General features: G+C 38.6%; 1 protein-coding gene across 3 annotated transcripts in view; it reads right to left on the bottom strand.

Annotated features, from left to right (window-relative positions):
* XRCC4 (X-ray repair cross complementing 4) overlaps positions 1–25,621 on the bottom strand; it is a 115,971-nt gene extending 90,350 nt beyond the window's left edge. For 2 of the 3 annotated variants that reach the window (XM_077347527.1, XM_077347529.1), the window contains exons 1-3: positions 25,523–25,621; positions 16,171–16,322; positions 15,517–15,707 (exon numbers count right to left, since the gene is read on the bottom strand). In XM_077347527.1, the coding sequence (XP_077203642.1) occupies positions 15,517–15,707; positions 16,171–16,309 (330 nt within the window). In that variant the 5' untranslated portion in view covers positions 16,310–16,322; positions 25,523–25,621. Of the gene's footprint in view, positions 1–15,516; positions 15,708–16,170; positions 16,323–24,992; positions 25,221–25,522 lie in introns of those variants that run through there. The other variant, XM_077347528.1, reaches the window with a different exon arrangement.
* Between the last annotated feature and the right edge of the window lie 22 nt (positions 25,622–25,643).

The following is a 25,643-nucleotide window of genomic DNA, read 5'->3' as shown; positions in this document are numbered from 1 at the left end:
CCAAGAACATCCTGTTCCATACGTTCTTAAAGGGCGATTATCTTTAAGAATATATGTGGAAAAGAGCTTCCCTGTGCGAATTTGATGAGCAGATGAACAAAGAAGAGATGCTTGTTTAAATAGACTGGGCTCAAAGGGTATGGCCAGTACTGAATATTATTAAAGTTGCATCCTCAAGACATCCTGCCCCAATCAAGACACCTGCCTATGAGTTAGAATAAGAACAACAGGAAATGACATGGCATGGTAATAGCAATACTGGGAAACTGATTTTTATTAATGTGTATTATTATAGTTTATATCTGTAAAAACCTTAAGAACTTTTTTATTGATGCTGAAAGATCTATATTATTATTATTATTATTGATTTATTACATTTGTGCACCGGCTTTTCTTAAAGCTCAGGGTAGTTAACATGGAACGTAAAAGACAATACGTCAAACTCGTTTTTGTGTCAAATAGAACTACAACAATCGTAATAACAACTACAGAAGATAACAATTTAAACAGGATAACAATCAAATAAATGAATAAAATAACCTTACTCACCCCCAGTTTATTAATATCACTATCATTCTGCTATTGAATTTTGCTCATCTCCACATGTTGCAAGAAAGCAAGTGTGAACAAGCTTGTGGCAAGTGCAGAGCAAAAAGGGGGAGCACACTAATCATACTAACTAGAGCTGAATAGAAGTCATCTGGAAAAGTCTTACTTCTAATTCCTGACATTCTGATAATTAATCAAAGACTCCAGAAATTTAGCAAGCAGAAGAACCTGCTACGATAAGCATTTCCATTACCTAATCACAGGAATTGTGCCTATGTTTAGGTCATGCTCAGCTTCATTTCCTGCCTTTGGATGAGCTTTCTAAAAGTCCCCTTTTATAGTCTGAAGTCCACATCTTTGCTCAGGATGAAGCTGCCCCAGAAAATATTTCCCCTTCCTAGGACCCACACTTCTTTCTACTTCATCTGGAAATATTCCCAGAATCCTTAACCACTATCCCTATCCTGGTAATGATGAACATTTAGCCCTCTCCTCTCCTCTACCCACTTTCCATGTGTGGAAAGAAAAATACTATTTAAGTCAGAGGTAACAAAAAAATGGCCCAGAGGCAAGAACCAGCCTGTCTGGGTTCTTATCCAGCCTGTGAGCAATTGATGTGAGCAATTGGCTGCTGGGGGAGGGGGTGCACATAGTGTGTGGTCAAAGCTATCAAGAAATACAGAGAATAGCTAGGAGGCAGAACTATAAGACTAAGGTGTGGGGGTGGGGCAGAGGTGTGGTGTTTCTTCCTCTCCTATCTACTTCAACCGCACTCAGCATTGTTTGCAAAGCAACCACACTGAGACAAGTGTTTGCAATGCCACTACCACACCAAAAAGCGATCATGAAAGGAGTTGATGACGGCGGGCAAATGGAGCAGCAGTTTGCCAGCAAAGTGACAGTAATGGCAGGAACAGCAGGAGGTAGAGGGCAGGCAGGTGTACTTTGTATTTTGAGTATGAAATAGTATCAGTAATTTGGGTTTGCCTGAGTCATTTATAAAGTGTATTTCTCTGGTACCCAGCATTACATTTTATGGCACATTTTGGTCAGCCCAGCGAAGTAACATTTATGTCAGATCCAGCCCTCATAACAAATGAGTTAAATACTTTTGAATTAAGTTCTTGCTGCATGACCTATAACTGTAAACAGAATCTTTCTCCACGGTGTGATTTTTGCTGGCTCCAAGTCACCAATATTTACGCACTGCCCTAAAGCTTCCATTTCTTATTAGGTGTTTGAAACTGAGTTGGACTTTTATGATCAGAAGTTATATGTATTGCTTTCCCTTCCATTCTTGCCTCTCTACCTGAAATTAGCTTTTGGTGTACCAGAAATAACTTTCTCTTTAATGGGTACTTAATCCTGGGTATTAAGAATTGAGCAGTTGCTATGATATGACTGTTTAAGATTAGTTAATTCCAATGCCCAAATATTTCTGTTCTTCCTTGCAGTGAACCCTACTTCTGATCAGGTCTTAGTGTTCCTTCCAAAGATGTAGTGACACCCTTCCCCACTCAGTCACAGATCCATCTATGACAGAGTGGTCAGGTGCCACTACAGCTTTGCAAGGAGAACTGTCACATATCTATTTAAACTCGAACATAGGCTTTCAGATCTCATGATTAGCTATCTCTCTTTCTTTGGTCACTCAGGATGCAAAGCAGAAACCCCAGGAAAGACTGAAAACTGTTTTCTCATCAGTATTACCAACAAAACTTGAAAGTAAAATAAACCTAACTAAGCCCAATGCAACCGAATATATACTAATTAGATGAACTCTTTATCAGTATTTTAGCGATGACAAAAATATAGTATTTGTCATCATCCTCACTATATATAAAATGGTATACAGCACTTGGAGATTTCAGAATTAGATAAACTGCAGTAATTCTGATAATCCTAAATAGAAAAGATTCCCCAAAGCCTGGAAACCCAGATATGAGGAGTGTTTCTATTGCCATCCTCACAGAAGGTTGATACCTAAGAATTGGTTATCAGTTCTTTTACACAATGATAATGTGCTCCTAAATGTGAAATTTTATCCTTTTAAATAATTCAAAATTTAGTTGGTAGACTTAAAGAGAGAGACTGTCAATAGCCTCTTTTTCAAAATTATATGTTTAAATCTAAAGCCTTGGAGTAAATGGAAAATACCACTTATTTACATTGTGGCATTATGCCTTCCTAGAACAACTGCTTTGTTTTAGCAGACATACTTTTGTATTGCTTAAAAACAATTAGAAAATGTTTATGAGTTCAAATGTCCAGTTAAAAAAATAAATTTTTCTGTTTCCAAGAAACTTAAACCTGAAGTTTTGATTTGTTCATAGCATCCTCACCTGAATAATTTCCCCCTTCATGTCTCAATATAGTTCAAAATTGGATTTAAAACTCACATGACTCTAGAAAGAGCTTTTAATGTTATACAAATCATAGCACAAGTAAATTGTCATAAATCAGGACAATATTCACCAAAGGAATTTATGTGATTTTCTGTAAGCTGTGTAATATGAATTTCACTTAATACAGAATCTTATTGATGCTTTGCAACTTTCAGTGTATTTTAGAACTTCATTCCTTCTACAAAAGTCTGTCTTATACTTCAGGGTAAGAATTTAGATTCACCACTTATTTTACAGGCTTCCAAAAGAAACCCAATTAATTCCTTACCTATATTTTAAAAAGAAAAACAGCCACACAGGTGATTGCAATTTCTAGAGACATGCGTACTGTGCCGACACAAGGCTTTCAATTGCTTACATTTGCTGTATTTCTCATTCACATAGAGTCAAGGCCTTCCTGAAGAAGTCAAGAGGGTGCCCATATTGGCCTGTTTTCAGAGTCTCCCCTACTTAAAAGGCTTGTAATAACACGTCATCTCTGATGCCAAAGCTGTATGTTATCTGGTGTGTGTTAACTATTATATGAGCTGGAGGGGACTGGGGAAGGGTGGGGCTTGGTAAGCTGGATCTTGAGCTGTTCAATGTAGGAGTGACAGTTCAAGCACCTCTAAAACCGTTTATGCACTGGGAACTTCACTGCCCCAGCTCCCATGCAGGAGCACAAATAGGGGGCAGATGAGGGGCACCATGCAAAATGCTCCCCTGTGTGGGTGCAGGAAGAGGTGGGGCAACCTGCCACGACTAAAACTCCAGCTTGCAGCCCAGCATGAAACCTCCAGTGCATAAACGGTCTAAATGATCCTAGATAATTATCCTGGATTATTTTACCCAAAGAAATCAGGGTTCAGATCAGGATTTGGACTGATTTTTACTGGTAGTGTGACCAATGATCCTCTTGATTCTTTTGGAACTCTCCATGACCTATCATCATCAGATCCTCCTGGAAAGGCTGAGAATGGGAGATACTGCTTTACAGTGGTTCTACTACCAAATCTCTGATCAAAATTAAGGACTTCTGGTCTGCTCCATGATAAATGGTTTTCAAAGGAACATGAAGATGAGTGATGTGAGCAATTGGCTGCTGGGGGAGGGGGTGCACATAGTGTGTGGTCAAAGCTATCAAGAAATATAAAGAATATTATGAAGATGAGTGAGCCTTAGTCAATACTCTTTAACATCTATATGCAGTTACTGTGAGACACCATCTGGCAGTCTGAATTGCAGCATTATCAATAGGGGGAGGACCATCTTCATTTAACTTTTTCATTTGATTCTGATGCAGCTTCCCATTCCTGTATCTGAACTCAGCTGTAGAGTGGAGGAAGGAAAGTAAATTAAGTCTAAACTCAGGGGATGGGGAACAGATTGTCACTGATGGCTGGGCAAAGATTTTATTTATTTATTTATTTATTTATTTATTTATTTATTTATTTAATATATCACCCTCTCATGCGGTTCAGGGTGGTGCACAGCACACAAATCACAATCATATATAAAACATCGATATTAAAAACCTTCAGAACAAAACAGTGTTAAAATCTCAGCATCACCAGGAAGCTTTCCCATCTTGTTCATGGAAAATGCCCAGGGGAGGTCCATTTGAGCAAGCAACAAGCTCATAAATGACTATTCCTATATGCATACCTTATTATTATTATTTGGATTGGAGGATGGGATTTTCCATATGCCTTAATACAAATCTTTGCCCAGAAGGCCTTCTCACATGCCCCTTCCTTCAACTCTGCCATTGAGTAGGCAGTTCTTACAATTTTCTTTCAAAATCTATGAATTAGGCATGTTTTTATCAGCTTGTTCTTATGAGACAGTTGAAGACAAGTAAGATTGTGAAACCATGAAGAAAACATATCAACAATCGTATGCTTCATATCCAAATCAGTTTAAAGTTCTTCTTCGAAAGTGCCAAGTCCCCAAGAAATTATTATAAGCAGTCAGACTCCTTGGGAAGCCTCCAGGTTGGAAACCTCATGCTTGGTCTGTAGCTTTTTCTTAAACTCAGAAAGAAAATCTCTAAGAAACTCAAAGAGATTATGAGGAACTAAGACTTCTCTTAAGATACTAGAGAATAGAGCTTTTGGTATGGCAAACATTGCCACTAGGGGTCTATAAAAACACGATCAAAAGAGAGAAACTCTTTTTACAGGTAACTAAATCAAATTTCCAGAAATGAAAAAAAAAATTACAATGCATTAAAACATGAACTGCTAGTGTCAGGCACGATTATTTTGCTTATAGAGTATTTGGCAGACAATATCTTATTTTACGGGCCATAAAACAACCAGATTTTCTACTCTTCTAATATATATTCAATATGAGACTTGCATTAAAATAGGTACCATCATGATTTTTTCATGTAATACGAAACTAACACAATTAATTCCTGATAATAATATACTGAAGTGTTGCTTTTGTTCAGCATGAAAGTTGAAGTTCTCCAAAATAACCATATTTGTAAACTCAGGAAGGAAAGTGTGCCGCATGCTAATAAATCCCTGATCAGACAGCATCAGAGACGTACCAAAAAGCATATGGTTAGGGGGAAGGAGTTACAACCCTGTTATCACAACCCTATTATTCCTTGAAGGTTTCCCATCCAAATACTAGCCAAAGTTGATCCTGATTAGCTTCTGAGATCTGATGAGCTTGGGCTAACCAGATCAGGGGATAGCCTACAATGTAACATAAAAGAAATTTGTGCTTTCAATAAACAGCATACCCAAATCCCTAAACCAAAAGCAAAGGATGGCCCTTGGCCTTATTCTCATGCAGTAACAGCACATTGGAAACATACTGCTACAGCTATTACTAGTGTCCTGAGTGGACAGAACTTTGCTTCTACAGGACTCATGCCCTTGTTGTCCAGGTGAGAGACAGCAATTAGAGAGAGCAGGAAACTGTTGCTGGATAAAATCCTCCATGCCTTCTTCCAGTGTATTTAAAGAAACCTATCTGCAGCTTTCATTCAGACCAATAGTTTTCACATCTGTTCTAAAATCCAACTTTCTTCTACACTTCTGCCTAAACAAACAAAAAAACCCACAAAACCTTTAGTGCTGTGAAAAATTAAATTTGGATTGACACAGTTGTGCATCTTGGGTATTTATTATTTCAGTCCCATAGCATCTTCTCAAACGACATAAATAAAGCTAGGACACAATAAATGTGAAATATGCAGAAATTCTCTTTCAGAGATTTATGACATCAACAGGTATTGCACAAAAACTTTGCAGTGAGTAGTACACCCCCAATATATGTAACAGAACAGGGATAAGACAACTATAAATGCTTAAAAATAGTGAGCACCATACAGCAAGGATATTGACACTGCAGTGGGGTCACACACATATGCAGTGGGACACTGCCCACCACAGCTATATCATAAACAGCTTTTGAAGTGTCTCTGAACTCTAACAGCAGTTTGCAGTGTAGGAGTTGTGTTTGTGAGGCTAAGGAAACCAAAAACATCTCTGGATAGTAGCCATTATGCTTACTCTTGCCTATGGTGAAATTTTATATGAAATCCAGAGATGACCAAGAAACAGGATTAGGCTCTCATAAGCACTTCAGTTTTTATGGATCGCAAACAACTACTTTTTCCCTCTCTGATTAAATGCTTTAATTTTGGCTACTGTCCAAACTACAAAAGCTAACATGAGCAAGGTCTCTGCCCAACACATCTTTTACATACTCCCAAATCAGTAGAAAGCTGTTAAGAAGACGGGGGAGGGGGAATAGGTAAAGTTGCAGCAAAGTATCCTTAATTTTCATCCTGGCAGTGTTACTTGCAGCATACTTGTTATCCTTTCCTAGGAGGTGGCCTTGATTAAAGCCCATTGTTCAGGAAACTAAATACATGTGTTCCCAGATAGCATAAATACACTGCTATGACTAAACAACATTTGATGAACACATGCAGCATTGGAAGCATGCCAAATACAAACCTTTGTGTTCAGAATGTTATACAAATACTGTCTGGCATGTCTGATCTAAATTACACAGCGATTAAAATCCACAAGCCTTCAGTATTCCCTGGTTTAACCCATCATGGCTATTATCACTACTCTAAAAGGGCATTAGCCCTGAAGGTCAAAGCATACAGTACAAAAGTATGATTCATTTAAAGTTGGAATAAAAATATGTCTCTGTCTCATCAGAGATGACTATGAATTTCCTTGCCAAACTGTTACCAAATGCTTCAAAATTATTCCTTATGTTGATGTTGATGATATAGAATTTAAGACCTTGGGTGTTTTATTTTTTGCTTTTTTAGCTTAGAAAATCAACACTGCAAGTCTCATCAGCAGAGGAACATGGGATGTGATGGTGCATTTGTGCCAACACAGCTGCACTGTGAAAGCCTAGTTAAGAGGCAGATATGGGTGACAGAGAGAGTATGCAGACTCTGCAAAGCTACAAGGTATCAAGGCAACAACATTTAAAACATGAATATTAACAAAAAACATATGACCACAGCCCAAAAAGATCCCACAGAAAGCAAGCAAACAAACAAGAGATAATACCATGCTATACACCAACCAGGGAACAAAACCAATAAGAACAACTATAGTCCCACCCCACTGACATCCAAATGTACATTAGCACCAGCCCTCCTCTAAGTGACAACCTTTCAAATACTTAAAGACAGCAACCATGTCCCCTCTCAGCCTCCTCTTCTCCTGGCTGAACATTCCCAATAGTACTTGGTCCCCATCCTCGTCGCTCTCCTCTGCACCTTCTCAATTTTATCCACATCCTTTTTGAAGTGAGGCCTCCAGAACAACACACTCCAGGTGTCTTCTCACCAATGCAGTATAGAGTGGGACTATGACATCTTATGATTTTGACTGCATTTGTTTTCCTGACCACACTGTGTGCTCATATTTACCTTACAGTCTACAAGTATTCCACATCGTTCACATGCACTGCTACTCAGAAATGTATCTCCCCCATCCAGTATGCATGCTTCTCATTTTTGTGACCCAGATGCAGAACTACATTTCTTCTTACTGAATTGCATCTTGTTCTAATTTCCAGCATGTTCAGATCTCATTGAACTCTATGTCTTCTGGGGTGTTCGCTACTCCTCCCAATTTGATGTCATCCACAAATTTAACAAGGGGTCCTGCTACCCCCCACACAGTACTGGACCCAGTATCAACCCTGTGGTACACCACTGCTCACCTCACTCCAATCCAAGCTTTATCAACCAGGATTTTGTGAAACCCCAAAGTTTTTTTGACAGACCTGGAAGAGTTTCCTGAATGCATGGGAGTTAATTAATTTTTAATATATCTTTTTTAATTTGTTAAACATCTATTGAGTGATATGACCATATATGGTCATGTCGACTCATCCACCCTCTCCCGAAATGGCCAATGATGGGCCTAGAGGGAGTGGGAAGAGTCCCAGTAAGGCATGTACACAGCTAAGCTTCCCAACCACACTCTGCATGATCATAGCACTTCTGGGGTTTCTCAAAGCCTGAAGAACGTTTCAGGCGTTTCTCAATGGTAAAAAAGTTAAGGCTGCTCCAATCTGATAAAATATCACTGACAACCACTCTTTGGGCGCCGTTTTCTAGCCAGTTTCCTATCTACCTAACTATCTGAAAATCTAGTCTACAGTCCTCCAGTTTACCCATCAGAATATCATGAAGAACCTTGTCAAAAACGATAGATTCAAATGGGTAGTCGTGATGGTCTGAAGTAGCACAATAGAATCAGAGTCCAGTAGCACCTTTAAGACCAACAAAGATTTATTCAGGGCGTGAGCTTTCGAGAGCAAGCACTCTTCGTCAGAGTAAGAACTCCTTACATGACCATGGGAATATATAGCAAAAATTCATTTTGTTACATTAGTAAACTGTGTCACACATCCAAATACAGCCAATGATAATTCTTTGCCAAAACAGCCAATGAATTCTCTTGAAATTCAGTTGTTATTCACACAAAATAAAATAATAAAATTATTTTTCCTAACTAGCGTTATATCCTGTTCATAAAGGGCAAAATATCCATGCTGCTACTCACCAATTAAATATATACACAGGGAGTATTCTCACTGTATTTACAGCAAGGAAATACATAACCTATACAAATTAATTATGAGATTTAAAAGTTCACAGTTTCATAAGAAAGCTATAATGGCACTGTCTAGAGTAATCTCAGATTTTAAAAAAGCAAATGAAACACTTCAGACATAATACCTTTAAAGAAAATATGAAGACTTTGCAAAAAATTGATTCTACAAAATAAATGTGCAAAAAACAGAATTAAATGTGCAGGAAATACTATAGACACACCTACATATATTCTCATACCTTCAATGTACTCTGATTTAAAAATTAAGAAAAGTCATACAAAATGTCCTCCATATTGTTTTCAGACTGGTATTGTAGGAGTGTTTATATACCATGGAGCGAGATTCATCTGCTTTCCCCCCTAACAGTTAACAAAGGTGTTGCCAGTATAGATCCTCTTGCAGAATGCAAAAGCATTTTGCCAGTTGGGATAAGGAAGAAGCCTTGGAGACCTTGAGGAGACAGACTGGATGTTCTCTGTTGCTATAGCAACCCAACTAGCCAAAGGAATAGGAGGAGAATCTGGCTACAGTATCATGGAATTAGTTCTTTAACCATCAATATTACATATTATTTCCCCTCAATGTTATATCCTACAAAATAGAAAGCACCATCATCACAACCAATACGAGTGCTTGGAGCAAGAGAAATATTTTATAACTTTATTATTCTTGCAAGGGGGAAGGGACTAAAACGGGAAACAAAAACGTAAACTATTTTAAAGCCTTTACTTATGGCTCTAAAGAATTAGAAAATTAGTCCAAGAAAATGTGAGTTGGTATGTTTTGGTTTTGTTTTTAAATCATTTTTATAAAATTTACATCAGGTCTTCAGCATTATCATGAGGGTTTTTAAGGAGGATTACAATTATTTGCCAGATGCAGGTGATTTGTCACTTTCCTGTCATGTGCTAACGACAATTAAGAGAATATATATTGAACATAAGAAAACATATATTCAGGAATGGATCATTAATTCTTAGTACCTATTCCCCAGGAATTCTTATTAACAAACTATACTGTAAGTGGGAATTCAATATACAGGTACTCATCAGCAGACAAGTACACAATTACACCTAATTTAAATTAAATTTTTATATTAAAAGGATTAGAAAGTAATAATGATGTCTGCATGTAAAAATAGGCTTCTGAATGTCTACCACTTTTCAGGATCAGAAAAAAAAACGGGTGTAAAATGGATGCATACATAGATTTTGTCCAGTCCTGCACTGATCTCAATAAGATGTATTTCAGTTTCTTAAAAATTCATATTTTACTAGTTTATTACCACATACCAGGAACTAAAATGGATGCTATAGTACAATGTATGAATTAATCCCAAACTATATGAACCATGGAGGTAAAGGTACAATTTTAGAACAAAAAGACCACTAAAACGCCTCCAGTGTACACACATGCACACACCTAGTGCATTTCTCCTAAGTTGTGCTTTACTGCTAGGCCATAAATCAGCAGAAACTTGATAGCATTGTATGTACACACAGAGCCTGGATAAAAGAAAAGCACCCCCCGGGGAGGGCATGCAAAAGTTTCAGCTTGGTTCCCAGTTCCCACATGCCCTTTTGCTGAAGTCAGAACATTACCTTCCATCCCACCTTTATATGTGATTGGGACATCAGGTGTAAATAACTAGTTCTGAGCCTTTACATCTGTCTGCCAAAATACAGACATTATTCAGGATTCAGGTTGTGCTGTATATATATTACATTGCACTGCAAAATACCGCAAATATCCCGCTGTAGTAATAGTTTGAACTATTTTAATTGCCCTCCATTTACTCAATTAAACAAGGTACATAATTCTATATTATCAAAACCTCAGCATAGTTGACTTTTTAATTTATTAAAGGATTGGTAGGAATCTTCAACGCAAACAACCATTCTTTAACAGAAAGTTGTATGTAATATTTTCTGTGTCACTTAATATTACAGTAACTCACCAGAACTAAAATGGTATTTTTTTTAAATCCCCAAACTATCACAGCATTTTCCCACAGTTGTACCTATTAAAATTTTGGCCTCACTTTAATCATTTCTTTTTTACCTTCTAGCACCCAATTCTGATGTTATTGGTACAAAAATAAAAACATATTCAACAATGGGGCAGGCTAAAAATCTGTCAAAGGACATAAGATAATGTGTTGTCTGTAAATCGGTTTCTCTATTGGTAAACAAAAGAGGATAGTGACCCCTTCTGACCACCAAAAAGACTGGGGATCATGGGAACTGTATGAGCAAAAGCCATGTGAAATAGGGGCTCTAGTAAGGAAGAGAACTGGATGAAAACAAGGTTGCTGGATCCAACCTGTTGTATATAGTTCATTCTTAAGAGCGTGACAGCACTGCTGGATCAGACCAATAGTCCATCTAGTCCGGCATCCTGTCTTACACAGTGGTCATTCAATTCCTCTGGAAGGCCAAAAACAAGGCCATCCTATGATGTTGCCTCCTGACTCCAGCACTCAGACGCTTAATGCCTCTGAATTTAGAGGTTCACTTCAGTCTTGTCTTCTATAAATTTATACCCTTTTAAAGATGTTTATTCCTGTGGTCATCACTATATCTTCTGGCATAAAATTCCACATTTTATTCACTCTGTGCAAAATAGTGTTTCCTTTTGTCTGTCCTGAACCAATTTCCAATCAAAACTGTGCAGGCACAAGAAAGCTTACACCTTGAATAAGTCTTTGTTGGTCTTAAAGGGCTATTGGACTCAATTTTTTGTTGTGCTACTTTAGACACTCATGTATCTGTAGGCTTATTTACTGACATTCACAAATCTTACCTGCCTTAATCCAATCTCAGCTATAATCACCCAGTTTCAACTAGGTCTTCCTGGCAATTAATCCCCATTCATACACTTTCTCTATCTATATGTAATGGCTGAAAAATTTTTGTTTCATTGTAGAATCATAGAATTGGAAGGGACCCTCCAGGGTCATCTAGTAGAAACCCCTGCACAATGCATAAACTCACAACTACCTGCCCATCCACGGTGATCCCAATTTCATGCCCAAGGGATCCCTCCACCAAAAATCTCCAGAATGCAGCCTGGCCTGGAGGAAATTCACCTACCATCCCACAGTAGCAATCAGCAATTCCCTGGATATGCAAGGAAGAACCACAAGAGACAAACACTGGCATATCCTTTCCTGCACACTCACTCACAATCTGCCTAAATTCATAAAAACAGCACTTCTGTCAGATTATCTAGCCTCTGCTTAAAAACTTTCAAAGAAGAAGTATCTGAAGAAGTATGAATGCAACCAAAATCTTATACCTTTATACCTTATACATTTTTGGCCTCAAAAATGGCACTGGACTCAAATTCTGTTCTGCTGCTTCAGACCAACCAGGCTACCCACCTGAATCTACAACAAGACACTGAGAAAAAAAGGGAAGCAACTTAACACAGTTTCTTTCTTCAGACTAGTTGGGACATGAATGCTTGTCTCAAGCATAAATCTTAGCCCCCTTGTCTAAGATTTTATTAATGTTTTGGGGGAGGGGAGGCAGGAGAGAGAAAATACAAAGGTTGCCACCTTATTACACAGAAAGTTTTGCCACCCCTCAAATCCTGTTTATCAAGAACTCTTTAAATTGCTACTACCAAAGAGAAAGTCTTGCAGGAGTTCCATTATGCATTAGAGGCAGAGAGTTTCTAGTTGAAGTGCTCGGAAAGATTTACTTCCCAGTGATCACCTACTTAGATCAAACAGTAAATCACTGACTCTTGTTATAGTGTTTGTTTAGGTGGCAGCAGTTTAGCTGGCCAAGCCTCAATGGCCCCTTACTGAGTTTCTCAGTGTGTGTGGCCCATTTTGCTCTGCAGCTGGTTTGACACACAAGCCCCACTGTGTATCAAGTCTATTGTTATTTTAATGCAATTCCCAACAACTTAATATGCCCTTACCAGTCTAAGAGAATTTCGGAAGAGGTAGACATTTAAAACCTCTGTAAACAAATTCACCTGTCTCAAAATAAAGGAAATCATTAATAAATGATTGAACAATTTGCTGAATTGACATGCTAAAACAGATCTCTAATACATTAACTTCCTGCAAGTTTGATTGAAGTTCAAAATACTAGGAACAATCTGAACTGAAGAAATAAATGGTGTTGCATCTGTTAGCTGTTGTTTTTTTTTCCCTCTCACCATTATGTAGAACAGAAAATTGACTTCAACCACCCAGGTCAATTTACTTTAAATAACCTTTTTCACATGGGGAATATAAACTATTGTAGTATTTTTCAACTTTTTTCACTGCATCTTTACAACTGCACATTAATCTTATCTGCTGTGAAAGCAAAATATATCAAATAGAATTTCATACTGTTACATGTTAAACATTATATTTTTCAATCAGGACATTCATGAAGAAATATAAAATTAGCTAAAAGTTTTATTTTTTTTTAACATGGAAGTCAGGAAACATTTCCAATCCTATTTAACAAGAATCATCAGAATGCAAAAATGACAAAAATATTATTTATTTATTAGCTTTATATACTGCCCTCCCTTTCGTCTCAGGGCAGTTTACATTATAACAGTAACAGTACAATACAATGATCATTCAATATAAAATTCGTTTAACAGTGAAACTTGTATCAAACAGTGTAATATAATGATAGTATTTAATAACAACAACAAACAGTGTGGTATAACAACAGTACTCAATAACAAACAACAGTTTGGTCCATCTGCACTGTAGTCCAGTATTCTATTAGTAGTTGGTAGTTAGCGGCTTCATCTAGCACAGGGGTAGTCAAACTGCGGCCCTCCAGATGTCCATGGACTACAATTCCCAGGAGCCCCTGCCAGCATTCGCTGGCAGGTGCTCCTGGGAATTGTAGTCCATGGACATCTGGAGGGCCGCAGTTTGACTACCCATCTAGCAAGAAGCCAGTTCCTTGAGCACAGCTGATACAGATATGCAGCTGGAGTTACATCCACAGTGATATGTGAAACAAAAGCATCAAATGGGCTGCCTATGTATTTTGATCAGAAGGGATATTAATGGGAAGAAAAGTGACATGATTTAGCCCTCTCTCGCCAAATCTCAGAAGCTAAGAAGGGTTAGTACTTGAAAGGGAGACCACCAAAAAATACTCATCAGAGCAAAGCAATGTAAAACACCTCTGCTTCTCACTTATCTTGAAACCCTCTTGCTAGGGTCACAATATTTTGGCTGCAACTTGACAACACTTTGCACAGACATCTCCATTCAGGAATACTAATCATTACATATTATTGTAACTTTACCAAACCCTATAACGTGTCCTAGCTATATATCCAGAAAGAAGTGGAAATGCAAGCCAACAAAAAGAAAAAAGCCAGCTACCAGTACAGAGCCCTGGCTCCAACTAGCCTGCTTTCAGCGGATCTCAGATGCTAATCAGAGTTGGCCCTGAATAACCCTTGTATGGGAGACCACCAAGGAAGTCCAGGGCCTCTAACAAAGACATACAACAGCAAACCACCTCTGATTATCTCTTAAAAATCTGAAATGAAATATGACATCATGTAATCATCACATGGATAATATTTTATTCCCACTCTTAAAATCATAGAATCATAGAATAATAGAGTTGGAAGAGACCTCATGGGTCATCTAGTCCAACCCCCTGCACTATGCAGTACACTCACATCCCAACCGCTCATCTACAGTAACTTGCCACCCCTTTGCCTTCACCGAATCAGCCTTTCCGTCAGATGGCTATCTAGCCTCTGTTTAAAAATTTCCAAAGATGGAGAACCCACCACCTCCCGAGGAAGCCTGTTCCACTGAGAAACTGCTCTGTCATTCCATCCACTCTGCAGCTTCCGCCATCCTCCCCCTTTCATCAATGTACAAGCTCCATTTTTTATTTTTTTCTAAATCATTACAAGCAGCATGAGTCTAACTATAGGAGACTATCGCTAGTCTGGACAATTGTAAAATCTAAATTATATAGAAAAAGCACATTTTTCCAATGTTTTGTCTAGTTTACTACAAGATGACTTAATCATCTACCCTACTCTTGGCTACAGCTTCAGTCATTGATATTTGGGAAACTAACCATATTTTTGTAAATACTTCAACAAGAGGAGGCAAGTAACTTTGACTCAGCCTCATGTTTTTAGAGGTAAAAGAGGTCCCACGAGACTTTTTTGCTTCACCTCTCCCACTGCAACCCCAAAAGCCTCTCTCAAAACACTGGTCCCTACTTAAACATTTCATAAAGATAAAGGAAAGTTTATGTTGCTAGAATTTTTAAATGTTCACATAGGCAAACACAGTTTTTTTCATTTCACCTTTCCCCTGCCCAAGCTGATCAATATGTTGAGCCTGATGAAATTTTTCATTATGACTCTACTCCAAGCCAAGTTTAAGAAAAAAATTGCCATTATTGTTCTACTATGTATGAACTTCGTTGGAAATGCATGAAAACAAAGCAATACTTACAGAAACATCTTTCATATTTTTTTCATAGGAAAGATTAAGGCAATCTTCATTTGCTTCTCCCTTTGAAATATCAAAATTATATTTGTCTGTCTGTCCTCTTCTGAACAACAGCACTTTTTGTAGTTCTTCAATGTACTTCTCTCGTTCCATTTCCATGTCAGCAGCCTCCTTAGATATCTCGTATTCAGACACTGAAATAAACAAATTAGATAAATTAAATGCAGAACAACAAAAAAAAGCAGGTGTTGCTATTTGTCAGTAGTTCTCACAACACTTCCATGTACAACCATTCAATTTTTTGATACTGTATCAGAGATGCTGACTCCTATATAGATTTAGGTTAGGCACTGATTTACATTTTATTATGATTCTTCCAGCATTTCACTACGTATACAACAAACAGCACAACTGGAAAGAAAGCTGTATAACCTGAAAGTTGATGAGATAGGTAAGCATTATACTGCACACCACACCAGAGCATATGACTTTATGCAGGATGTAATACTCTGGAGGGGTAAACCAGCTCAAAATACTCAATAACTTCTAAGATTCCTACCATATTCTGCCTAGTGGATAGCATAGTTCTCATGCTATGCATTTGAGGAAGTAACTTCATATATATAAATAACTGTAAAGTAATGTATTATATCTCACCTCTCCTGACCCAGGACAGTTGACCATCGGTGAGAATGACATCAAAGCCAGCTCCTAGATCTTTTTCCCAAGTTATCTGCAGAAAATATGTTTTGCTTGGTTCTGAAACAGGATAGATTTTGCTCACCTTCTTCTCCATTATTCTCTACCACCTGTTTTGGAAGAAGTAACAATTTTTAAAAATTTAGTCCAATTCAATGAAAAGTTTACAAAATATAAGTCTGGCAGGTTATACTCATCATGGTTCTATAAATGAATAACAGCATTAAATGTGTATGTTTTATGTAACTGCATGTATTTTCCTATCCAACTTTAATATCATGTCTATATTTACTTATTTAATAGTCCTACTTTCTCACACAGTTTCAAGGCAAATTACATAGAGTTAGAATAATCCACAAAATAGGATACTGGATAACCAAGGCCATTAGGATTTTAGAAGTATGGAAAAAACAGAAAGAATTAAAGCATAGCATAAGCACTAAATTGATATATTAAACACTACAAAAATTACATAATAGGATCCTATTACAAAAAGATATCCTCAGTGGTACAGACAGCAATCCAGATCATTTATCCAAGTACTGTAAGTTTGTGAACCATTCTGTATACTGCAACCCTATTATTTCTGCAGAAAAAGCATCAGTTATGCACTGTTTGTAGAAGGCCAAGAGAGTTGGAGCCTTGGGCAGGCCATTCCTCAAGGCAAGAGCCAAAACAGAGAAGGCATGGGCAATTGTTGGTTTAATCCGTTTGAAGCTTGGCACCTGAAGAAGCCCCTGCTGACTTGAGCAAATTTATCATGGCAGAACATATAGAGATGGTCCTGCAAGTAAGAGAGGCCAAGGCCATGAAAGCCTTTGCATGTGATAGCCAATATAGCTAATTGTGATAGCCAATACAGTAAACTTGAGCACAGTAACAAATGGGCAACCAATAGAGAATCTGCAGAACTATTATGCTTTAGAAGAGAAAAAGGCAGATCTATCTGTTGACAAACCAGGAAAAAAAAATCTAAGTAGATTTTCACTTCTAACAACAAGGCAAGCAAGTCCGGATACACATATACAGAGACTGTTATCACTGCTACTCATATGCATCACAGGGGTTGGGCCTATAAAGTCCTCTCCTCCTGAATAATGAAGTAGCTGAACTAATATGAGTTACAAAAAAAATCTGTTGAACAATTCACTTAAGAAAATGTGAAGAGCTTACGGCCATAACATAAATCTCAACCAGAACTCGTCAATTAGAAAAATGCTACAAGTCTCCAAGTGGAAAATCAATATTGTACTATCAACCGAGCATGAATAGTCAGAGTAACCAACACAAAGCTTAAAAGGTCTCAAGCTATACTTTTTCTTTATTATATAAGACCTTCTCTCAACTAGTTAATAACAACTGATCAGATAAAGGAGGCATTTCAAAAAATCCAGCTAACACTGTGGCGAAATTGGAGGGGGGGAGGCCAACACCAAAGATATTTCCACAGAGGCAAAATGGGGGAGTGGGGGCTGGATTCCAACCAAAACCATATACCAGAGTTCATAAAGTTTCTCCTAACAGGCTGTTTTAAAGCTTCCAACCTCCAGTTCCAGAACGCATTGAACCTCACTGTACTCTGATTAAGAGATCAGCAATAGTGGACTGGGATCTTTTATTCCCATTATTCCCACAGATTCTACAAAGAAGAAGAATTGGTTCTTATATGCCACTTTTCTCAATCCAAAGGAGTCTCAAAGTGGCTTACATTCACCTTTCCTTTCCTCTCCCCACAACAGACACCCTGTGAGGTAGGTGACTCTGAGAGAGCCCTGATATTACTAGTTGGTCAGAACAGCTTTATCAGGGTTGTAGCAAGCCTAAATTCACCCAGTTGGTTGCATGTGGGGGAGTGCAGAACTGAACCCGGCTCACCATATTAGAAGTCTGCACTCCTAACCACTACACCAAGGTGAGGAGGGCTTTATGCAGCATGCACATTGTCTAAGCACAGCCAGTACCAAAACGGTTAGTAGCACCGATCACCCTGTAATCTATTTAGGCCAGACTATGAGGGATTTATCCTAACCTGGATTGCAAAGGCTAGTCTAATCCAATCACATCTCAGAAGGTAAGAAAAGTTGGGAAACCACCAAAGACGTCCAGGACTGCCATGCTGAGGCAGGAAATGTCAAACCACCTCTGTTCACATCTTGCCTTGTAAAACCTATGCAATCACACATCATCTGCAGTTTGATGGCACTTTCCACTACCACATAGCTCCTCTCAGACCACCCCTCCACTCCTTTCCCCATGGCCAGTGGATGAGTCTAAGATGACCACATGAAGAAACTGATACATGCTCTGCAGATAAGGTAATTGTGCCATGCAAAGAGCTCAAAGACCTCTCAGAAAGCTTACACTGCCTGGTATAATGGAGGACATGACTGAGATTTTTAAAATGAATTTGTCTCCAAACAGAAATACAAAACTACTACTGGATTCCAAAATAAATTGTGCAATATTTCATGTGAACTAGGCCTGACAGCTTAATTCCCAAATATTTGGAAGTTGTGCTTAGGGACGCCTGAGTTTTCAGAGGAGAGGAGATTCAGCAGGGAAGTGATGCCATTGAGTCTGCCCTCCAAAACTGCCATTTCCTCCAGAGGAACTGATCTTTGTAGTTTTTAAATTCCAGAAGAACCCCAGTCTCCACAAGGACACTGGCAACCCTAAGGCAGACACAGATATCAAGTCCCATCCACTTTTAACATTTTTCTCTAAAACATCCAGCAGATCATTCAGGCGGATGTCTGAATATTCTTCTAGAGATGTTTAAAAATTACAAATTACTCATTTGCATGATACAATAGAGAGAAACTCTTAGTAGCAATTTTATTTAAAATTCTTCATATAGATTGAGAATTTCTGATACGGAGCCAACTAAATAAATTACCTCCTTTTAACTTTTACACGGTTTAATCAACACCGACCAGGAAAATCAAATATTTACTAGCACTGCTTCATTTTGAAGATTTTTAAATCAGACTATTCTTAATCCCATAATAAGCATCTATCAGGCAGTAACAGCCAGATGGAGTAGTATCTTGGAATGCCTTTAAGGACTGAATAATGCTACTTCTGTACTCTTAATATGTTTCTAATCTCTGGAAAATTAAACTACGCAGCTTCTATGCTCCTTGATTAATACAAAGAAATGCTTTAGAGAAACTAATTACAGCAAATAGAAAAGCTAATGTTTTGCTCCTTAGGGCACAAAGAGTCATGCTACATATCAACACCTCACCATATAACTGCTGAGGAAGAGGGACTGACTTGCAGGTGGAAAGAGCAGAGTCCCACCCCAAATTTGTACTTCACTGGCTGTACTTAGAACATCAGACAGTTGACGATTGAGCTGCTCATCTTTAGTGCTTTTGTCTCTTTAGCACTTGGCATCTATGATCATTATTAGGCAATGCTTCCTTCTGAGGAAGAATCAGCTGTTGGCTGGCGTGTAATTAAGTCAGGAGTCTGCTCTATGAACAACGATAGCACACAGTTGCTGATGAATAAACAAGGCACTTTTTAAAAATAAGCGGACAAATGATTTTGTACACTGCTTTGGTTAGCACCAAGACACAGTACAGAAGCCAAATCTTAGGGTTTCCTTCATTGCTCCACAAAGTGTCATTGATATTTAAATATCAGTTTTTCATTTTTGGCTTGAAGAGACATCTTTGGGGGGAGGGGGTCAGTGGCAGGTGTTGCTAATGCTCCAGCCCAAATTACATTTAGAGCCTGACCCTGTCCACACAGTGTGTGAATCCAATCTGATCTTCCCGTGATGCAAGAATCTCTCAAGCACAAAGTGCCTGCGCAACAGCATAATGCTATTAACAACCATGTCATACCAATGCAAGCTACAACTACAGAAGTCCAACATTGCATCAGGCCATAGCCAGTGCAAAATGGAAGTAATCTGGCAGATATAGCTGTGCACGGTGGACAGCCTCCCTTATCATTGCCCAGAACAGCAAAACTTCCCTCCAGCTACTAGGAACAGTCATGCATAATGGCTTTAAGCTAGTTATGACATATTTCATATATCAAATGCTCATGGTCATTAACTGTTCATCTTTTTGTTAATTAAACTATTGCAGTGATTCTTGTAACTGTAGCAGGCAACCCTCTAAGAACGAAGTCCTGCCCTCTGCCCCCAACCAGCCACTCATCTCTACACTGAACCATCCTTAGGAAGTTGGCAAATGGAGAAGTCACTTCCCCTCATGGGAGTCCATAGCCAAGTTCCTGTTGAACCTGCTCACAAACCTAGAAGAAACTGCCTTACACCAGCAGACTTCATTCCTCTCTTTCAAACATGCCTCCATTTTTAGCAGCTAATAGCAGAGAAACATTACATGGAAAATGAAGCCAAAAAAGGGGCTAGTATGAGCAAGAGCAGATCTAGTGAACTATTGTACTATTCTGCCTCATGATGAATATTACCCTTTTTCTGGAACATCTGCTGCTGCATATGGCCAGAGACATACTTTTGGCCAAATGCAAGCTACAACTTCTGTGAACATGCTCAGAAAAAAGGAAACTCTTCAATCTTCATATTTATAAGAAAGTTTGTGCATGTTTTAGATAGCACAGCAGCATGATACCTCAAGCAACTTGGAATACTCATTGGTAGAGCAATAAAAAGATAAGCTACAAGCTATTTCTGCGTATAACCTGTTGGTGAATGTTTCTTCGTACCTACCCAACAGAAATTAAATAACTCCAAAACATCATTAACCAACTCTCTACGTATACTTTTGTTTTATTACGATGGCATATACACAGCCATAGAGTTCCTCTGTAAGAGGTCCACTGGCATTTCTACTTGATGAAGTGGACGGTGGTGATTACTATCAATTCTCCCCCCCCCACTTTCTCTTCCATGTTGCTCCTGAGAATCAAGTGACCACCTTCCCCCGCCCCCAAAGGAACAAGATTTCCAGTATCTCAGTGATCTTCAACAAGAGGGGGAATAGAAAGTTCTGCACTATGAAATCTGTGAACGATTGGGTATAAATTGCTATATTTATGTTTGAGTCTATATAAAAATAATTTTCCCATATACCCTGCTTAAACCCATTGTGCAACACACAAAGCCTGTTGAGATGATGATCAACTGGTCAAGAACCACTGCTTTAAATGGTCCAAGACAGTCGGAGGTCATGGCCCATGACAGAATCACAGAACTAATTCTGGCAATCCAAGGAGATTACAGGTTGCCATGTTATGAAACGTATCCCTTCACACTTCATAGCAAACTAGTCTTGAACTTGAAGAGACTTTCAAAACATTATTTATGATAATATGGCATTAGGATCTGGTGTTTAAATGGAGTAATCCCAACTCCCACAGAAAATGCCTAAACCCAAATCAAGCCAGCAATTCACAAGCAGTCAAGAGTAGTTTCTTTTTCATAGCATTACATCAAAGCATAGTATTCTAGAACTATTGCTATTGTGAGCACAATGCAGCAAAGTCTAGCGAATCCCATTAATTTCAGAAGAAGAGTTATATCACTACTTGGTCTTGTGCCTCTAAAATCAATGTCGCTATGTCTTTGGGATAGTAGTACTGTTGTAGAAGAGGAAATGTACATGTATCCATACATATCTCATCATAGGACAGCAGCCTTGGTCTCCAAAGCTGCATTGGCTCCTTCCCTCTTGCAAATAGCTAGAAGTCATGATTAGTGGATAACAATGAAGTATACATATAGCAGAGTTACACAAGCAACGCTTAAATCTAGTAATCTGTGAATTTGCACAATTCAGCATCACAATTATCAAATTAATTGTTGATATATGGATATCATATTGACATTTATGCATGACTTCCATAACAGAGGAAAGGCAGGATACAAATGTAATACATGCATAAATACAATTCTATACATCTATATGTTTCCAACATTTAACTCTGGACCTGTTGTGGTATTGCACCGTTCCATCATATTATTTTATTATATTGTTATACTGTTACATTATTCTGTTATATGGTTACAACCACTGTTATTAATTACTGTATGTTTTAACGAAGACTGTTTCATGTATCGTTGACTAGTTTTAATGTAAACCACCCTGAGCCTTCGGGGAGGGCGGTATATAAATCTAAATAAATAAATAAATAATAAATAAATAATACATTTTGTCAAAACATCTCACAGGATAATCTGAATTTCTTATTTGCAGATCATCTCCCCCCCCCCCCCAATAAAGGAAGTACATGATACATTTCTGAGAGGGGCTCATGGACCTAATGCAAATACTTTTGGCAATACTCAATATCACTACAGCTCATTTTCCCCAACGCTAGAGACAATAAACCTCAAGTATGTTACATAGACTCCAAAGTCTTTCACTGAAGACAACTGAAGCCAATGCTTGCTGAAGACTCAAATTCATAATCAGTTTCCTGCCACCTGCACTCCTCTGTGTATTAGTTAAGATTTAATCTGGCCTTTGTCTTCTTGGCCTCGTAGGAGTGCTGGAGCATTTTAAGTTATTTTCAGCTAAGTATTCAAACTATAGCCAATTCAATTGTAATGCCTGCCATATGAAGAACCTGTAATTAAAATCAGCAACTAACCAAAAGTATTTTAAATTTTTAGATATGGTCTAAATCTGTTATATAACTTGTGAACATTAGATTACAGTTACAGAAATACAAGTTCGTGAAGTAAACAAAATTCTATTTGTCAAACGGTGAAGTGACATAAGAACTGATCTACTGAACCAAAAAGTTGGAAGGATTCTTTGAAACTGATTGTAAACGGACATTTTAGCTCATCCTAAAAGTTTCATGCTGGTGTTTGTTCTACTAACAGTGCAGTAATATATCTCAGAATTTAATAGATCTTTTGGTTCAGAACAGTGGAACATGAGCACTCCTTTAAATTAAGAATGCAAGCCAATATGGTACTGCCTCCCAAATTGCCTGTTTTATACCATCAGGTAATGGCATTGTCAGCATAGTATTTTAAAAAGTGATTGCTGAATGTTGCTTATTATGGGCAGATCACTATCTTGATTAAAGCAGATAGCTCAAGAGATGACAGTATTAGACTGACGTATCCCCAGAGGCTAGAGATCTCATATCAGAGCTTTACAAAATCTCAACGGCATACTGTGTTTACTCAAAAGGAAGATGAACATGAATATATTATAGACATTATAGACAAGATGTTGTCTATAACAATTTTTTTTATTACTGTAAATATGTTTGTATGTCAATAATATAAGATAACCCTGTTTCATTTGATGGCATCTGGGGGGGACCTAACTAAATGCAGTATTTTTCTGAAAGAAAGAGATATTGTATGATGTTAGGTTTTTGTTAACGCATAATGCATTTTTTCACATTTTATTCCCCCCACCCCTGCAAACCAAGGACTTCCTCTGGCTTGGAGAACAATACTCCTTTCCCTAGCCATAGTGTAGCCTGGTGCATAATCAGATACAATATAATATTCCAATGATTTATTCCCACACTTTTCAGTGGAGGTAAAAATTCTTCTGCCACGACCACATCAGTGGAATGTCATCTATTACCTTTGTGGATACTATTACAAATCTATTGACAGCTAGCTACAACAGCATTTAGAAGGTCTACTCACACACATTCCATTTTAGTATGTTAATCAGCGGTTATACTGGAGCACCTACTTATCTGAACTGCTTACATTAGTTCCAGATATTAACAGAGCATCTTGAGAGGATATTAGGAGTATTTCACCAAATTAATGTGCATAGTAAAGCTGGAAAATATTGGATGTCTTTTCAAAATGGAGAGTTGGCACAAGGAATAACGCCAACGGTACTGAGTGGCAGTTGTATATCATCTACCTAAAAGCCTAACCAAATTACATTCTACTGTAAATAAGAGCATCAGTTATGTTGGATCTTAATTTGGATTGGTTGCATTCAGCCATTTATCCCAAAAAATAAGAGCCAGCATGGTGTTGTGGTTAAAGAGCAGTGAACTCTAATCTGAATGAGTTTGATTCCTCACTCCTCCACATGCAGTCAGCTGGGTGACACTGATCCAGTCACACCTGTCAGCCTCACCTACTTCACAGGGCTGACTGTCCTAGAGAGAGGAAGGTAAGGCAATTGTAAGCCACTTTGAGACTTCATCAGGTAGTAAAAAGCAAGGTACAAAAAAGCAGTTCTTCACAGGTAGGTTAGATTGAGAGTGACCAATGTTCACCAGTGAGTTCAGAGCTTAGCTTTAACTCAGATATCCCTAGTGCTAGTCTAGCCACTGATCAGTGTATTATAGTACCTCTCCACTGTGCATATAAAGCCGAGGGTTTTTTTAATTCCAGCTAATTAGCCAAGGAAGAGGTAGCTTACACTATCCCTACATTCATAAGAATTCATAAGAACTGCATATTCTTTTTCCCCCCATTTATCATGATGAAGCTGTAAGCTACTCCATGATAAATGGGGGGAACTAACACACAATTTTTATGGATTCAAATGAGTAGCCGTGTTGGTCTGAAGTAGCACAATAAAATCAGAGTCCAGTAGCACCTTTAAGACCGACAAAGATTTAATCGAGGTGTGAGCTTTCGGGTGCAAGCACCCTTCGTCAGACTATGATCTTCTTACATGACAGGGAATATATAGCAAAAATCAGTTCTGTTACATCTGTGTCACAACCAGATACAGCCAATGATAATCCTTTGCCAAAACAGCTAATGAATCCCCTAGAATTCAGTGTACTCTACGAAGAGAAACCAAAGTGTTGCTGGTAGAGAGATCAAAGGCTATCACCTCTCCATATGTTGCTTGTTCCATACAACTGTGAGACATTCCTCCCAGGGAATTGCTGGTCACTTCCCAAGGACAGGGAGTCCTTATGAATGCTTCACCATAGGAGTAGTAAAGAACGGTACACGTTCAACGTGTCTTAAAAGTTAACAACTTTTAGGTAGGAAACGAGCGGTGGGGATTCTCCGCCCCACAGACCACTTTCTAAACTAGCGATGTTCTAATTTGCAAACTACCCTTAAAAACCGCCATCCTGTGGTTCTCGCCACCCCTACCACCGAGGAAGACGCCCAGAAGGACTACTCCACGGACAGAGTCGCTACCAGCTTTTTTGCGACTACCCAGCAGACAGGAACCACTAAAGCGAAAGCAACGTCAGGTGCACACGAAGAGAGAGGAGCATCGCTATCCCCTCTCTCCCGACGTAGCACAGGCCGGCCCCGAGAGAGGAAGCAAACGCTTCCCTGAGGAGCTTCCTCAGCTGCCGCTCAAGCCAAAGGAAACCCCACGGGCCAGCGTTAGCGCTCCCCTACCTCGCGCCGTGCTGGAAATCCCACCGCAAGACAGCCGAGAGCAAAACCAAAAACGCTGCGCCCCGCCCTCCTCCCTTAGCCAATTAGAACCCTGTGACGTCTCACAGACACCCGGCCGTCT

The sequence above is a fragment of the Paroedura picta genome, chromosome 7 (assembly GCF_049243985.1).
Source record: "Paroedura picta isolate Pp20150507F chromosome 7, Ppicta_v3.0, whole genome shotgun sequence".
NCBI classification, from domain to species: Eukaryota; Metazoa; Chordata; class Lepidosauria; order Squamata; family Gekkonidae; genus Paroedura; species Paroedura picta.
Note: the sequence above shows the minus strand (reverse complement) of the source record. Positions and strands in the feature narration are given on the sequence as shown.